General features: G+C 31.6%; 1 protein-coding gene across 1 annotated transcript in view; it reads left to right on the top strand.

The window, feature by feature from the left end:
• LOC129958474 (uncharacterized) overlaps window positions 1-19,014 on the top strand; it is a 66,685-nt gene that overhangs the window by 34,693 nt on the left and 12,978 nt on the right. The window contains exons 13-19 of the mRNA XM_056070973.1: window positions 5,699-5,918; window positions 7,197-7,388; window positions 7,472-7,671; window positions 14,041-14,184; window positions 14,283-14,399; window positions 14,982-16,176; window positions 17,344-18,843. Of these exons, the coding sequence (XP_055926948.1) occupies window positions 5,699-5,918; window positions 7,197-7,388; window positions 7,472-7,671; window positions 14,041-14,184; window positions 14,283-14,399; window positions 14,982-16,176; window positions 17,344-18,843 (3,568 nt within the window). The remainder of the gene's footprint in view (window positions 1-5,698; window positions 5,919-7,196; window positions 7,389-7,471; window positions 7,672-14,040; window positions 14,185-14,282; window positions 14,400-14,981; window positions 16,177-17,343; window positions 18,844-19,014) is intronic.

Below are 19,014 nucleotides of genomic sequence, written 5' to 3'. Positions count from 1 at the left end.
TCGCAGATGTGGGAGTTAAGCCACCGCCATTGTGGAAAACAAATCCGGCATTATGATTTCGCAGATTACAGGTGCAGTTTTCCTTGGAAAAAATTACTTGCGAATCCACAAAATTTAACCATATCGTTGCATTGATTGATGCGAATATTTTAACTTCGATAAGTGAAATTATCATCGCTTCCCCTAATGATAAATCATATGATTCATTGAAAAAACGACTCATTCAATCTTACACTGAATGAATGAGTGTAAAATTGAAGGAGGAAAGTGAGGAATCAAAAATACGAACTCCCTTCTGCAAGTTGAAAAACTCAGTGACTTTCGGCCGTCACACACTTACTTGCGCAGATGCGTACTTACGCAGGCAATACTGTGGGAGAAGCACTCTTACAATCTCTTTGGCTCGCGCGACTTCCCACAACCACATGCAGCATTGTAGGTGCATTAAGCGACGGGCTGTCAAAATTGGCCGCAACGGTGGACAAAATTTATGATTTAACTGTGTTTCCTCAAATTAATGATACATGCATTTAACATCAGATACAAAATTCATCTCTAGAAGCTCAAATTGCACAGCTCACTCAGCAGGCGAGTGAGCTGACAGCTATAGTGCACAGACGGAATCGCTTAAAAGTTGGTAGATTCCCGAATAATAGGGATCGCAGTCATTCCTGGAGACGCTACAAGGAGCCTGAAAATAGTCTGTTTTTATTATACTAATTTTGATTCTAAAGCAAATAAATAAATAAAAATAAAATTAAAAAAAAAGCATTATAGCAATTTTCCATTACCAGGGAAATTAACTGAGCGATCATGTTTGGGCCATAATTGCGTTCGTCAAATTAATCGTGTCCTTTTGGCCGATCGTTCATCTAAATTTAAGTTATTGATTGATAAAGGAGTGGACATCAAAGATCCCAGCCAATTCTAACAAATAACCTGTCGTGAATGAGGGTCTTGTTCGTTATGCCGCAGATGGCACAAAAATCGCAACATTTGGTACTCAACGTCTGTTTTTCGATATAAATCAGCACAGAACCTTCACTTGGTCTCTCAGAACCGCTAAAGTTAGCCAACCTATCATAGTTATCGATTTCTTGAAAAATTTTAATTTACTTGTTGATGCCATAAATAGCGTAATTGATGATGATATTATGATTTCGTCACAAGGTAAAATCGCTCATAATCCTGAAGGTAGCAGTACTGTAGGTGTTCCTGGCCCTTCCAGGCTCGATAAAATTTTATCTGAATTTTCAGAGCTAACTAACCCTTCACATATTCCCAATGAGCGAATACAGACAAAGGTCCTTCACTTTATGAAGACAGCGGCCACCAGTATTTTCTAAAAAAATTTGCCCTCAAGGCTGTTCGAAAGGAATTTGAGTTTCTAATGGCGTAGGGCATTGTGCGTATTCAAAAAGTGCATGGACAAGTCCACTTCATATGGTTAAGAAAGCAAACAGCGGATGACGTCTCTATGGTGATTGTCGTCGCTTGAATGTTATCACTGTTCCAGACCGTTACCCCCTTCCCCATATTGGCGATTGTTTGCACCCAGTTATTTTACGAAAAACAAGTGTTTACAACATTAGATTTAGTTCGTATCATCAAATTCCCGTTAATCCCAATGATATTGAAAAAACTGCTGTAACAATCTCATTTGACTTGTTTGAATTTTTGTTTACGCCATTTGGCCTTCATAATGTTGAGCAAACTTATCAGAGATACATGCATCAAGTGTTAAGTAGCCTAGATTTTTCTATACCTTACCTAGATGATATTGTCATAGCATCGTCCTATGGGGTTGAGCGTGAGGACCATCTTCGACAGGTTTTAGATCACCTCAGACAACATGGTTTGAAATTAAACTCAATTAAATGTGTTTTGGGAAAATCTTCCCTTGCTTTTCTGGGATGCCTTATTACACTTTCGTGTGTGAAGGCTCTCCCTGAAAAAATTCAAGCAATAGTCAAATTCCCAAAACCTGAAACTATTACCGAATTAAGACGGCCGGTAAATTTCTATAATCGTTTCATTCCACACGCCGCTGAAACTCAAGCCCCCCCCCCTACGTGAACTGTTAAAAAGATTCTAAAAAGAATAACAAGTGGCTAATTCCTTGGAACGAACCTTAACGTAAGCATTTGAAGCGTGTTAACAGGACCTTATGAATTCAGCAACTCTAGCTTATCATGGTCATCATCAACAATTAGTTCAGATGTCTGATGCTTCCGACAATGCTACTGGCGCTGTGTTGAATGTCCTAAATGAAAGTAACTTACAACCTCGCATTCTTTTCACATAAGCCTAGCAATACTGAGCAAAAGTACAGCACCTATGACAGAGAACTATTAGCAATTTATTCGGCAATAAAACACTTTCGACATAGTTTACAGGGCAGGAATTTCACAATATTTTAAGACCATAAGCCTTTGACCCTCGCGTTTTGAAAAAGGTCCGATTCAAGCTCTCCTCGGCAGCTCAGGCTCCTGGACTTCATTTCACAATTTTGCACTGATATCAGGCATATTATTAGGTCAGAAAATATTGTGGCTGACACCTTGTCTTGGATAAATGACATCCAACTACCTGCAATTGACATTTCCCTCATGGCTGTGGAACAACAGATCACAGATAAGGAGCTGTCTGAATTATTTTCCAAGTCCAATGCATCGCTTCAATTCCAACATTTGCATATGTTTCCAAATTTGAAACTTTACTGTGATGTGAGCCTTGGTAAAGTGCAACCATATGTCCCGGATAAGTTACATTACGCAGCGTTTCGAAATCTCCTTGGTTTATCCCATCCATACGTTAGAGCCTCTCGTAAACTTACCCAACAACGATTTGTGTGCCCAAGCTTGCTAAAAGACATTTCAAATTCGGCACGGTCGTGCATGGACTGTCAAAAATCAAAAATTCATCGGCACACTCACAGTCCTCTACAAAAGTTTCCTGTTACATCGCAAAGGTTCGAGCATATTCATCTAGATATTGTTGTACCCTTGCCTTCATCTGAGGGATGTACTTACTTTATCACATTCATTGATAGATTTTCTCGTTGGTACCTGGCAAGACCTGAGCAAGATAAGATATCACGGCGGAAACAGCAGCTCGCACACTTGTCACACATTGGGTTTCTAGATTTGGAGTCCCAAAAATTTTGACTACCGACCAAGGACGACAATTCGAGTCGCTTATTTTCTTCACTTGCCAAGATTTTAAGTACTTGCCGCCTTCGAACTACCCTATATCACCCATCTAGTAATGGATTAGTCGAAAGATTTCATCGTATTCTCAAACAGGCCCTGAAAGGCCATAATCATGTACGATGAACAGAAACCTTACCGATTGTACTTCTTGGTCTTCGTACATCATTGAAGGAAGATCTTGGTGCTACTTGTTCTGAGATACTCCGTGGAACAACGTCTCTACCAGGTGAATTTCTACAGCCTTCTAACCATTAATCACATACAGATCCTTCAGCTTTTCTCCAGCATTTGTGTATGCGAGAATTAGCTCCAACTACTACGCACACAATAAACCTTTTTATTAACATTTAACTGTGCACAATAAACCTTTTTATCATTTACATCGCTCTTTACAGACTTGTACTCATGTTTTTGTGCGCAATAATTCTATGAAAGCGCCACTGGCACACAACCATATAATGGTCATATATCAAGTCAAGAAATGGGCAGTCCAAATACTTCACCCTTCTGATCAATGGAAAAGACTGCAATTGGGATTGATCGCATAAAACCAGCATTAATTGTCCAGGAAGATGTAAACATACCTCTAACGCCGCCAATTAATCCTGATGACAATTCAACGTCTAGTTCAGAGAAAGCATCGAGTGAAACACCATATTTGCCTCCAAATAGAACCACGCGTTTTGTTAGAGTGGTATGTTTCAATTCTCGCGACTTGTGATGTATTTGGTACCACCAGCACTTGGGGGGGGGGGGTCATTGTAATGGACTATCAACAACAGAATTGAAAAAACTCTTTTCCATTCATGAACTGTTTGGCTGTTCAATTTTTATTTTCCAATTTTTTATTGTTAACTGTATTATTATTAATATTACTTCATTATTATCTACTTAAGCATCAGATTAATTGTAACTGTGACGCAGAACGTTTTTCACTTTTTGCCGTTTCTCTTGTATTTCATTTCTTATTCTCTGTGGCGTTCTGATACGCTCAATGTTCTTCGGAGTTAATTAAAATAAATATTTTTGTAGTTAAAACGATGGAAACGCAATTATCTTAAACAAGTTAATTCTTCAATCTGAATTACATTTTAAGAAGCTTTAATATGAACATCATAAATACCAAACTCTATAGTTTTATAACAACGATGTGAATGAAAACCTAATTTAAGAAACTGGTTTTCAGAGGGTTAGATTTCGAATAAAAGGAATGTAAATAACGCACAAGACACACTGTAATATTCACTGAATAATAATTATAATGAATTATTTCTAAATGTATTAACTGTTTTAAAACTTTTCTTTACGTTCCCAGTTACTATAGCAAGTGTTGAGCGCTCGTGCAGCAAATTAAAATTAACAACGAATTGTCTTCGGTCCCGCTAAGTACAGAAGCTTCGGTACAGAATGCTTAAACGCACTTGCTGTATTAAAAAGAAGCTAAAAATTGTAATTTTTTGAAGTAATTAATAGCAAAAACAAAGTCACGCATTAAATAAACATGCAATAGTAATATATGTTCATATTTGTAATTTTTTTTTTTTTTCTTTACCAAAAATTTTGGGCCCAAAATGGTTTCTAGCACCCAGGCTCCTTTATAAAGAAGGCTGCCGGCTCTGCTTGCGACCCTACGTCCTAGCAATGAGTTCCCTAGTGAAAACTATATGTCCGTATTATGATCATCGTCAAATGAAGTTAGGAGGCGGTCATTATAAATTAATTTTAAGGAAAAGAAAACTTTGTGCATGTAAAATTTCATTGAAAGAATTGCTTCTAAGTATCTCGTTTGTGATATTGAGCACTGGAATTTTATTTAGTGGTGCCGAACTGCGGAATATCTCATAGAGCTTTTATTATTATTATTATTAATATTCTAAATCCATTGTAGTACTATATCTGCAACTAATTATGATATTTTGCGAAGATTTTGCGTTTTCCTTAAAATAAAATTTTGGCCTTAAATTTGAGTAGGTTAGTTCGGGTATAGACCTTTATCAGCATTTTTGCAGAATGCATTTTCTCAATTGCATGCCATGCCATGTTTTGTAGTCTGCCGGATGTCATATTCTGCTCTCCACATACAAAAATTTTACCCAGTGACTTGTAAAAACATTGAAATTAGAAGCTGAAAGAACTATCTTTGAAATTTGCATGTTTTTTGTGTAGTGAAGACAAATTCTATTGAACTATGTGATAGTTTTTTTTTTTTTTTTTTTTTTTGAGTTGCCAATAGGAAAATTAAAATGTAACGCCTTTTTATGATGGTTCCTTTAATTTATCCTATCAGTGTATATTTTTTATTTTAAAAAGACAAAGTACACAATGGAATACGAAAGTGGTATACTTCTCATTTAATAATTTTTCTCATTTGTTTTCCTTCATTTTGTTGGAAGAAATTTGCTTTTATTCACCAAAACAAGTTGAATTCTATTTGTGATAAATCTGTTATTTTAAAAATTGTTGCCTAACTTATGTTGTTTCTTAAGGATAAATTTCAGGATGATGAAACATCTCTTACTCGAGGCAAACGTTTGAAAAATGGCATATCTAATCCATGTATATTGGATTCCTCATCAAATGATTCCAAAGAAGAAAGTTCTCTTTCTGGACCAACCACTAGAAGAGCCTGGTCTGATTGGTGCAGTAATAAAATTATCAAGACTACTTCTTTGAATAACAGTGGTCAAGATAGTAATGAAGAAAATGGTGAATAATTATTGTAACATTTTCATTTGATTATTATATATTTATCTGTTTTTAATAGTTTACTTTTCGAATTAATGATCTCGAAAAATAATAAGCCTTCTAAGAATATCTGATGGTGAAGTGGTTCTCTTGAAATAAAAGCTAGCATTTTCTTTTGAGAATGGGGAAATACAATTTACATTATTTGAGTGTGTTCATTAGGGTTTCAGCTTTTACTTTCAGTTGATTTAGTTTGGTATTGAATCTACCACTTGACTCCTCTATAATTTGCAGTTTTTTTTTTTTTTTTTTTGTCATTATTTCTCTTAAGGCATTTTTAATTGTTTCAATATTCATCAGCAATAATTCAGTTTTGTAATTTCTTTTACGTATGTATTGATTAGTGTGCAAATACATACATATATTTGTGTGTTTTAATTCTACTTCCAATCTTTCTTCATTTGTCAAATGAACTTTGCTTAAAAGCAAATTTTCTTACTTTTCTCATTACTAATGTCCTGATTTTCTTCCTCCTCCACTTGTTATTCAGTTTCATTTTTAGATTTGTTTTATATTTGCTTCCATCTTCTCATTTGTTGGAATATGAAGATCAGAAATACTCATTGGTATAATTCTTTCTTTGAAACATATTACATGAATAAAAAGAAAATTAATAATATTGTGTTAAGCACTTCATTTAGAAAGAAGGCTGACCTTCATCTCATGAAAATGTATTAACATTGAAATATTACTATCTAATAGTGTGTGGCCAATGTTTCAAGAATTTTTATCAACCACTCTGTTTCATTATTGCAAAGTTGTTTTATGATGTGCAATATTTCTGCATACAAGTTTCAATAATTATTGAGATAAAAATTCTTAATATTTAAGTGTAGGCTTTAAAATTGAGCGGTTACACACATTTGGGTTGATTTATTAGTGTCTTGCAGTTCTCCCTACATTTTAAAATAAAATATGAAAAACATAATATGAAAATATAAAAACATATAATTTATTGGTTATTCATGTTGTTCGAATTACTTAGTTTTGTATTTTAAAATACCTCAGTAAATTTTCATTGTTCTGAAGTTTGATTGAATTAATTTCCATCTTTTTACTGCATTTATTGAAGCTTTTATCATCTGCTTGTGTTATAGAATAATCGTAGAGTAAATTTATTAGCATATTGACTTTATTTTGATTTAAGTTTGAACTTTTTTATATTTTTATGAATTACTGTGTTAAATGAAGATCTAAATACATGCATGCAAATTGTATTACTATTTTCATACTTTTCAGAACCTGCAAAACGAAATTGCTTAAGTAATGATGGAATGTTGAAAACACAGCGAAAGCTTCGAAGATCTGAAAGAAAACGGGGCCCTGGAAGACCAAAGAAGAACGCTTCCAAAAATAAGCGTAATAAACCACTTAAATTTAGTGGCTTGGACTTGCTTCATGCTAAAACTATTCTTAGCACTTCTAATTCAGGTAAATTTTGACTCATTTTATGGATGAAGTTACTAAGAAATAATGATTTCTGTATAAAAGTTAAATACTGCTTCCTTCCTTAGGTCATTCTGATCCTGCTCCAGGTTGCATTGATCAAAAATTGAATAATACTACACCAATTGTTCAAACTCCAGAGGAAGAAAATTCTGTTGCAGTTGAGAGATTTTTGTTTGCACAAAAAAGGCTAATGATGGATTTCATATCTTTTATGAAATCAGGAGGTTACAGGAGTCAGTTACAAAGGGAAATTGCTAAAGAAAAGGTACATTTTGTTGCGGCTCGTGTTGATTCTTTTATTTATGTACTGTTATTCATTATATGTAATTATTTGCAATAAATATGACTAGATGCTTGCAATCAATGAACTTAATATTACTTTTGAAGGGTTTTCATTGTACACCAATTGAAATGAAATAATATTAGTATTTACATTTAGTAGGATGTTGTTTTTTAACAAAAAGGTAAATTGTTTGACAGCGTAAAAAAGTTCGTTAATGAGCCATTTATGTGATTATTTGAAAGTGACTTTGACAAAATACAGAATGTATGTATTTTGTCAGAGTATTTTTTTATGTACAATGTTAATAGCAAGTATGTGGTATTAGTTTTCATCCTCCTGGCCTTAAATAGATTAAAATATTAAGCAGTGCTATGTTTCTGAATGATAACTAACAGAATTTTAAAACATTTTTTTATACATGAGTAATAATATACCTTAATTTAAATCCTAATTAATTTCCTAATTTTTATCTGAAATTAAGTTATATTATTTTATTCTAAAATTTTCCCTAATTTCTTAATCCAACTCCTCTTTATTTAATTATTTCTAACACGGGCGATAAAAAAATTGCTGATGCTTTAGTTTCCCACATTCAGAGAGAAGGGATAATATTCTCTAACACCTACGGCATAACTTCAGATGTACCTAATATTCTCTTTCTTAAATCGACATGTCAAAAAAAATCCAAGAAAATCACATACGGAAATTTCCTTTTGTGTGGTGATGTAGACTGATATGTCGTCTTTTCACTTTTTTCCGTGTACAAAGGGTGACCTCCAATGGGAAAATAAATATAATTTAATTTGAATTTGTCTTCTTTTCGGCCATGCATCTGTCAAAATTATGTTACAGGATAATATTCTGAAATAATGAAAAAAAAAAATAATAATAAAATTTCCGTGGGAGAAGTAAACAAAGTACATCTCCTCAACGATCCACTCCGAGTGCTTGCCATAGAGATGACTAAGCATTGATACTTAGTTTGCCGCATCTGCGTGCCGTTCGTTCCCGCAGCTTCACGTTTTTTTCTACTTTTCGATTACATGGCCCTGTGCAGTTTTGCATCATCGTTTTTGAAGAAGCTCCATCCGTTTCCAAGTTCCCTACATCAACTTAATTTTGCATCCAGATGTTGACGCCACTTAAAAGCTCCACTCTCATCACACTAGTTAGTCATCTCTGTCAATAGGCTTAAGTTAAAGTGTACATCAGTAACTGTGTTACTCTCCATAAAGGTGTTCTAAATTTGTTGTTTTCCTGTGACTGTGATGGTCGAATTGCTCAAAAATTTCAATAATTCAAAAAGAAAGAAAAAAAAATTTTGAGCTTACTCAACTAGGAAAAGTTATTAAATTTATAAAATATTATTACATTTTTACAATCAGTTTAAAATTTGTTGCATTTTATTAATTATATTTTAAATTTCTTATTTAAATTATAACAGTAAATGATCTTTATATTATTGTGAGTTTTTGTCTTTTAACAAATCCAGAATTGTGGCTTTATTGTAGGTATAATTTTAAAGTGTGCTCTAATTGAAATTTATATTAATGCTATTAAGATTAGGAAAAATGACTGTTGCCCCCTAAATTAGATTCATGTATCCTTTATGATATTGAGTTAAATAAAAATAATAATAATGGTAATAATACTAAAGCAAAAAATGTTATTAGTCTTGTAAATAAATATTCAAGTTTGTAATACTGGCATGCTAATGACATGGTAATAATCAGAATAGAGTAGTGAAATACCTTAGAGGAAGTTTTTCCACCTCTGATAGTAATTAAACTATCCTGTGTTATATCTTGCATCGGAATACTCTCATATTTCAAAATCTAAATGCTTTGTTTTCAAACTTACCATCATTAACATTTTTATACCGTTTATTTCACAACTAATGTTTACCATAAGAGTATTTTAAATCTTGTGTTTATTATTTTCATTTCCTAATGTTTTATATGATATCATATCTATATTTATACTTTATTTCATAATTTACTATTTTATTCCTAAATCGATCATTTTGCCATATTTCCTAATTTTTAAAGATAATGTTGGCAGGCAAATTAACGCTTACATTTTATATTTTTAATCTCCTTCTTGAAATTTATTTTACTTTCCTTAACATGATCGCCTGTAATCAGATTTAAAACTTTGTGCTGTAGAAGCAATAATTTTACCTGCCGCTTCCATTTCATCCAGTTTTTGGAACCTTCCAATTTGCATCTTTGAAGGCCATTATAAATGTTCTTTGAAAAGAAATCACAAACGACCAAGTTCCGCTGAACTTAAACTTTTATGAATTAACCAATCTAAGCCAATATTGAATTAAGTTAAGTGGTATAGTTTCATAGCATCTGAGCCCGTAATTTGTTATTTTAAGTTAATTAAATTCAACAGTATAAAAAGGAATTATTTATGAAGACAGTGAGATGAAAATCATTCACAGAACGAATGGTTGTAATACGAAGTTTATTTTATTTTTATATGCATAAAAAGTGACAGTTACAGTTATGTTTTATATTTAACAGTTGTAATGCATAGCTACAATTAAAATTTTATGTGTAGAATTTAATAATTTTTTATATTAATGTAAAGGTAAAGGAAGCTTAGGTATCACTTTAAATATACAATTAATTTTTGAGCTCTTTCTTGAACACCACTGTAAGGTAAGGTTTACGTATCAAAAGGCACTGACGCATTTCCGCATCTTGTGGTGGTGAGGAAATTGTGACATCTTGAATCTAATTTAAATCTTAATTTCCTAATTTTTATCTTAAATTAGACTATATTGCTTTATTCAAAAATTTTCACTTATTTCCTGTTCCAAATCCTCTATTTATTTATTTATTTCTATCCTACATTTTAAAAAATTGCTGACGCTTTAGTTTCTCACATTCCGAGCAAAGAGATAAAAAGTTCTAATGAATTCCCTGTGGAATAATTTCAAAAGTACCTAAAATCCCTTTCTCAAATCGAAATGTGTTAAAGAAATTGGTTAGTGAACCTATTAGTAAAATCACCAAGGGAAAACTTCTTTCACTTTCCTGTTATGTTTCGTTGTAACAGACGCATTGTCTTATCACTCTTCCTCGTGTACAAACTATGACCTCCCATGGAAAAATAATTTCAATTGTTCCAAATTTGTCTACTTTTTTACTAACCTACTAATTTAATTCCAAATTTGTCTACTTTTCGGCCACACATCTCCAAAATATATCTCCAATATTCGGCCATATCTCTCCAATTTATATAGCATATAATGATATCTTTTAATCTAATTTGAATCCTAATTAGTTTCCTATCTCAATTTAGCCCATATTAACTTCATTCTTAAATGTTCTCTTATTTCCTGATATAATTCCCACTTTTTTTTATTTAAGTAATTCAACACGTGCACTATAAAATTGCTTACTTCTGCATTTTCTCACGCTCCGAGTGAAGGGATAAAAATCCTTAAATCATTGTCCTTGTAAAAATCCTTGTCTTAAAAATCCTTAAATACAACATTCTTTTAAAGATACCTAGATTTCCCTAACCTAAGACTACACGTGTCAAAGAAATGCCTATCAAAATCTCATTGTAAAAATCATTGAAGGGAACATTTCGATCTCTTTTGTTCTTCTGTTCTAATGCCGCGATATAGACTGACGATTCTTTTACTGCTTTTTATTTGTACTAATTATGCCTCTCGGGATGGAATAAATCGAAGTTAAAAATTCAAAAGTGTTTTCTCTTCGCGCACGCAACACATACATAGGGCTGTGCCGATTTTCGATTTATCGATAAAAATCGATATTTTTTTTTAAAAAAAAACGATTTTTTTTATGCCACTTTTCGAAAAATATTGATCTGTTGGTATCATAATCGTGAATATTGGTTCACCATAAATCACGATACAATAAATCAATATTCACAATTAATTTGCATTTTTGATTTCGTTTTGGTTATCGGTTAGTGCTTATTTTTGTTGCTCTTCATTCTTTTACACCTTCATACATAATTTTTGTCAATATTTTTATAAATACTGTGATGTTCTAACATATAAAAATATTTGTTTTTAGCATGTCATTTGGGAATAAACCGTTTTCTGTTCCCTTATTGAATGACACCATTATGGAAAAATAAATTCGGTTATCAGAAGTTTGTTAACTGACCTATTTTAATCGCTAAATATTTATCTTCTGAAATAAAAGCAAAAAGGAGCAATTCAGATTAAATCCACAATTTTATTCCAGCTCGCATTTTCACACTTAAACGTACTCGTATAATATGGAATTGCCGATACTTTTCGAATTTTCATATAAAAATCGGATTTACGATACTTATCGAATATTCGATGCTTATCCAGTATATCCGATATATGTTGTATTATCGATACTTACCGAATTTGGGGTGATTTCGATAGTGAACGAATTTGCATGACTATTGAGAATCACTCATGGCATTGTATTAGAAATGGTTTCGTGGGATTGTTTTGCATATCAGTAGAAAGTATGTGTTGTTCTTCTTTTCCTTTTTATCTGCATGCTTTTCTGTAGTATGCGCTTTTACATTTTTAAAAGTGTATTTTTTTCTTCTTTTATATCTTTAAAAAAAATACGCATTTCCAAATTTATTATATATTTGTAGTATATTATTTTTTTTATTTAAGATAAAGATTATTTTTAATTGGTAAATTTTATTATTCCATTTTATGTGATTGGATTATATGTTGTGCTTTTTTCAAATTTTCTTTTCTTTCCTTTTTTTTTTTTTTTTTTCAAATACTCTGTATTTTGAATTGATTTGATAATTCCTGTATTCAATTGACTTAAGTTGTGACTTAACTTCAATTGAGTTAAGTTTTGTGAAATTATTATTTTTCTGTTTTTAATGTAAAGATATTTTAGTGGTGATTTAACAATCTTTAATCTTTTTTTCATTTCCCCCCTTTATTTTAATTTTTCATATTTTATTTTAATTTACATTTTTTCCATTTCATCTCGAATTTTATAATATGCCAAAATGTTGATAGAATAATTAGAAATAAAAGATGATTAGCTAGAATTTTAATATTCAGAAACACAGCATTGTACTTAAGTGTTGGTTATTTTTTTCATTGAGTTTATATTAAGAATGATATATATTGAGATTTTCCTTTTATTTGATCACAATGAGGACTTTTCAAAATTTTTTTAATGTATTACATCATTTGCCCATAAATAAATTTACCCTCTATAATATTTGTTATTAATGTTTTACTCATTTCAGAATTACTATTTTTGTTTCTGAGTTTTGAAATATTAAGTTGAATGATTAATTTTTTTATATAGCATACATATTGTTAAAGTTCTAGTGCGTATTTAAATTAAATCTGCCAATAATGCTATTAAAATAATAAGAATAAAAATTTATGTAATTCATATACAAAATTCATGTAATTCATATACAAAATTCCTGTAATTCATATACAAAATTAATTTTTTAAGACGTCAGATTTTGAATTCAGCATTTACTAAAACTATTTAATTTTACTTGTTAAAGGCATTATGTCGTTTCCCTTTATTTATTAAAATGAAGAATAAAAGGAACTGAAGTTTTTGTTTTGTTTGTTTGTTTTAAAAGTCGGCAGTTAAAAAGGGTAAAATTTTAAAAATTATTATATTGAAAAAACACAATATTATAGATTGTAACTTGCAGACATTGCTTTGGCATTGGTACACTTTAGTAAAGGGATTTTAACAATTTTTTTAAAACTATTTTTATTCAAAAGAAAACGAATATTTTTGCTATATAAATTGGAACTTCCTTTTATTTGGAGTCTTTCTGATCAGTCAATATGTTAAGACATATTATTTATAACACATAATATCTATAAATAAACGGTGATATCACGATATATCGAAAAATATCGATATATGTTGGACGATATATCGCGATAATGGAATTAGGTCATCATCCAGTCCTACTCATACACACACACACACACACACACATAATATTGTTTTTCACAATTGATCAATAAAATAGTTTGTTCTTTAATGAAGTATGCAAAAACTGTTTTATTTGGGATTTTATTCAATTAAGTATGATTTGGTTTAAGTGGAGTGATTCTCCTTAAATTTGATTCTCTGTGAAATTAGCAATTTCATTCTTCGTGGTATTTGATACTTAACACTTTGATGAACAGAATTGTTGCAATATTTGAATCATCATGCACAAGGGTAGAGAAGTATGACCATGAAATTTCATCATATCTCTATATAGTCACCTTAACCTATGATCATTTTATTTTTGTTGTGGGCTCATATTTTGCATGAGAAGATGCATGAAAGTGTGATTGAATTGGCAATCTTTTTTTTCTTTTAGGAGCGAAGTAAGAAATTGAAGAACTATTTTCTTCACCTACAGAAAGTTATCAATGGCCTGAGGGAGGAAGGAGTTTCATTACTTAAAGATCGAGTTTCAGTTTTAGGTTATTCAATCAATCATTCTAGTGATCTCTTATTTAAGGTGAACTTTCTTCTCATTTTTTTTAACGTGTTAACATAATGTTTTATAACTTGAGTAGCATTTCATTTACTATATCCACTTGTATTTTATTATTTCAGGTTAAAGAAAGCATAAGACATTATATGAAATATAAATCTGAAGTTAGCAAGTTGACAACAGAAATATCAGAGTTAGAACGGGAATATAAAAAACTCAAAGGACCAAGTCTACAAAAAGTAAATTATTTTCTTGCTTTCTTTAAAAAAAAATGAAAAGATATGTAAAATTCACTTTTAAACAATTGTTTCTTTTATTGTGAATTGAATGTTATAGTTTTTGCATTTACTTTGAAATGGCAGGTAATTAAGTGAGCTTATTGAACAACAGGTCTTAAAATATCTCATTCATTCAATGGTCATTAGAATTATTTTAATCAGTTGATTTATACCATGTTTGCCCTATATATATACATTTTATTGAGTGTGTAAATAATGTTTCCTTTTTTATGCAGTCTGAATAGTTGCATTGTTTAGCAATATGTAGGCAAGGAAATATTTTGTGAAATTGCACTAATAAAATATTAACTTTTGCTTTGAAATCAAGTATGTGTGTGTGTGTGGTTATATTTGCATTTTATTTAAATATATTATATATAAATAAATATATTAGAAATTGAAACTTTTGAATGTAATCCAAAAAATATGTGGGTTTTATGATTTTTTTATGATCAACTTTAGCTATTTTAATAAGAAAATGTATGATGTCTTTTAGTTTTTTTTCCCCCTTCATTATAAAGATGTGACTTGTTTCTTTTTCAGCTAAGTGAATCAGAGTTCAAGAATCATATCCATAAAGAAATCGTTGCTTACAGAAAAACTCATCCAGTGTCTCAGAAAAAGCCTGTATTGGCTGGGGACAAGAATTCTCTGAAAATGACATATAGAGATATGTCTCCATGTCCTGTTAAAGATTCTAAATCCATTCAGTTAGATCTTTTAGCACCAAAGATTCAGCGAATTCAAGACAGTATGACAATACCAAACTTTCAGGATAGAATAAAAACAATAATTGCTTCAGCCCTAAAAGAAACATCAACTGCAGAAGCTGATATTACATCTGATAAATCTGAAAAGAAATATCCTTCCAAGGATATGATATCTCCACTTGGAACTTCTAGGCACAAAGGAGTTTCAGAAGTATTTACTTCTTCTACTACTACTACTACTACTGATGCCAAGAGTTCTGAAAGGCAGGTAGATGCAACATTGGCAAAGCATGCTTTAGATAATCCTAAGAAAACTGAAAGAACAAATTGCTTATCTGTTTCTAATGGTGATTCAAAAAGAAGTAAGAATACTTTCAAGCACGTTGAACTTTCAAATCCTGAAGTATCAAGCAGTTTCAGAAATGTTGCATATTCTCCTATTAGTCCTACTAGAACATCACCTGCAAATAGTTCTATGTTTCCAGCCCATGAAATACCAATCAAAACAGTACTTGATAGATATTCTGTTTCTCATGGATCAGGGATCAATAAAAATTTACGCCCTCAAGAATATAATATTAAATCTAAACTGTCTGGTCCTACTGTGAATGTTTCCGAATGTTCGAGTTTTACCAGTCAGGCTCCTAAAAATGACTCATCTGATAATCATCTTAAGGAGAAGTCCAAATCTCTTAAGTTGGCTTTTCCTCATTTATTAGATTCCAAATCAAAAAAAACCATTGAAGAACTTAAAGCCAAAAACGGATTTTCAGTAAATTCTCGACCGCATTCATATTCTCACTCTCATCGTGATGAACAGTATGAAAGGAAACTTAAGTTGAAACAACAGGTGCATTCTGATGCCAAAGAAAGAAGAATTAAGGAGCGACTTGGATCCATTAAACTATCTCATGATGAAAAACTGAATACCAAGGAAGCTAGCACTTATTCAAAACCAGAGAAGAGTTTGAATCACAAAATGGAGTCTAAACACCGTTCAAAGCATTCACTTCCCTCTTCAGGAAAAAGTGAGTACTTTTATGTGTTTATTAGCTAAAAACAAAAATAATATTCTGCTATTGAATAGAACGTTGTCTAAATCAACAAAAAAGATAGTCTAATAACTTATTTTGGATATGTTTTAGTTAATTGAATGTTAACTTGTATTCAGTTAGATTGAAAGCATGAGGATCTAGAGATATAGTAGTCGCATAAATTTGCATTAATTGATAAAAACATATTAGATGAATGTCTGAATTTACTGGATCTGTAAATTCAGCCAAGAATACATTTTTCTGCCCCCCCCCTTTCCAATATGTCATGATTTTTTTTAATGCATATCGAATTTTACAAAATTATTGATTTGATGCGCTTTTATGGAAGCATCTAGTAAAGTATTGAAAAAATCTAGAAGTTTTTAAGTTGTTGAGTTAGAGATACCAGCACAGAAGTGCTAAGCAAGTGATAATTTCAGAAGTCTCAATTTCATTACAAAATCTGCTGCAACAGTGTGCTATTTGTAGCACTTTGCTGCCTAGTCTGAGACATGAAGATCATGGGATTTTGTTTGTTCCTTTAATATTTTACATGCTTCATGTAAAAAATATATTATTTTAAAACTTATTTGCATCTAAAAATTCAGCACTTTTGGAATTAGTGTTGAATTAATTTAGGCTTAATACAAAGAAACAAATTTTAATTTGAGCTGCAGAGAGGGATTTTCAGTGGGAAAAAAAATTCCTTCTAAGTTGAAATTTTAATTTTTGTTTTACATTTTCTGAAATGTTTTGAATTTTGCTGGTTTAAATTTAGTATGTAATTCTTGCTCATTTAGCAACTCTAAATTACTTTAAATGCTAATACTAATTACATTACTTTACTAAATTACTTTAAATGCTAATATTAATTACATTATTTTACTAAATTACTTTAAATGTCAATTTGTATTTTAATGTATTGATAAATTGACAATTTAATGAATAGTCAACCGCTTATGAGTCTTTTGGAGGCTTTCTTACTGCATGATGGATTAGAAGAAGAATTCAAATCCATTATTAAACAAAAGATTTTAATCTTTCATTGTTAAGAAAATTCATAAATGCTTTGCAATATAAAATTGTTTGTCTGGTTTTCATAAATTAAAATCTTTTGTACTTCATTGTATATTCATATTTTTTTTTTATATTTTTTTCTAGGCAATAGTGTGACCAAAGATCGAAGTAGTGTGAGTAGTCAGTCTCATAATCAGAAGTGGCAAGCTAAAGTAAGCAGTGGCTTTGATAAATTACTTGCTCTGGCTGCAACACAGTTGAATCATGCCAATAGAGAATATAAATGTAATCAAGGAAAAACAATGAAGGAGGATATTTCAAAATCTAACCAATTCTCACCATATTCGAAACCAAATGGGTTTGTCGTAGGTGATCAAACGAAGACAAGCAAAGATACAAATGCATCCCAAAAAAATTCATATTCTGATCTCTCAAGACTTTCTCAGGCTGAAACCTTTAAACCTACTGGCATGAAAACTCCTAATATTAATAGGTCTAGGAAAGGTCCCAGAACACCTCCAGATACACCACCGCGCACACCATCTGTTTCACCAGATAGAAGAGTCTTAGAATCGCCATATTTTCAGTCTCATAGTCCCATTAGTAGTGTGGAGAGTGTAAGTAGTAATCGTAGCTCATTGAGTCCACCTTATATTAGTCCAGCGAGAGGAAGCAGTAAAGATCGATCAAGATCAACAAGTCCTTATAGTAGTAGGCCATCTAGTTCTGAAAGGCACACTGAAAAGCATTCATCAAGAAATTCAAAAAATAGTTCACATGAAGATGATGGTCATGAGAAAAAATGTGGTTCAAAACGACGATGGCAGTTAAAAAACAAATCTGACATTAATCAGCATACTTGGGCAAAAGAACAGGAATCTTCTCGTTCCAAAGTTGTTCAGGCTCATGATAAAACCAATAAAAATGAATCTACAAATTCTGAAAAGTCTTCAGCTCTCTCAACTACAAAAACAAGAGATGTTATGAGACAATTAGATTTTATGAGTCAGCAGACAAAAGATGTTCTTGCACATGCACCTAATGGATATTCAGTTGTCATGACTCCTTCACCACTTCATGCTATTTATGTACCAACTGCTGGAGTTTGCAGTCAACCGCCTATTCCACCTCAAGCTCAAAATTTAGCATCTAAATCCTCTAATTATTCAGTGGCAAATGCTTGTGGACCAGCATTGTCTACAAACCCTATTCTAAATTTCACTATACCACCACCAAATTTTAGTATGCCTCCTCCACATCCAACATCTAGCTCTGTGAATATGCCACAGATATTATCCTCTCAGCAACAGGTTCAACAAATTCAATTGCCTGATGTTACAGTTCCACCACCAAATATGATATCAGTCACATCGTTTTTGTCATCATCTAATTTACCTTCTTGTCCCCCACAGCTAGAACCTGCTGTGCCAAATAATCATGTTTATAGACAGAATGGTCAGTCTCATCCACCTCCACTTCCCCCCACTGTGGCAGCAGCTTCTTCATTCAATAACATTGTTCAAAGTCAAATTTACAGAGCTAATCAGAAACCATTAAGCAATGGCACTGCCTCTCATCAGCTCGATTATAGAGTTCCCCAGCATTGTACACTGCCTGGAACTGGAAGTAGCAGTTATTACCCAGGTATTCTTTTTTTACTTGTTTTAATATAATCAGATTTTTTTTTTTTATGAAAGATATGATGAATATTTTTATCTATTTTGTTTTGTTGAATGTGGTAAAGAAATGTCATGAAAAATTGGTGAGACATTATCAGTTTTAATATTCTGTGCTTAAGAAATAATTTCCGAATCT

The sequence above is a fragment of the Argiope bruennichi genome, chromosome X1 (genome assembly GCF_947563725.1).
Source record: "Argiope bruennichi chromosome X1, qqArgBrue1.1, whole genome shotgun sequence".
In the NCBI taxonomy this organism is placed as follows: Eukaryota; Metazoa; Arthropoda; class Arachnida; order Araneae; family Araneidae; genus Argiope; species Argiope bruennichi.
This window is presented reverse-complemented; position numbering and strand designations above follow the sequence as displayed.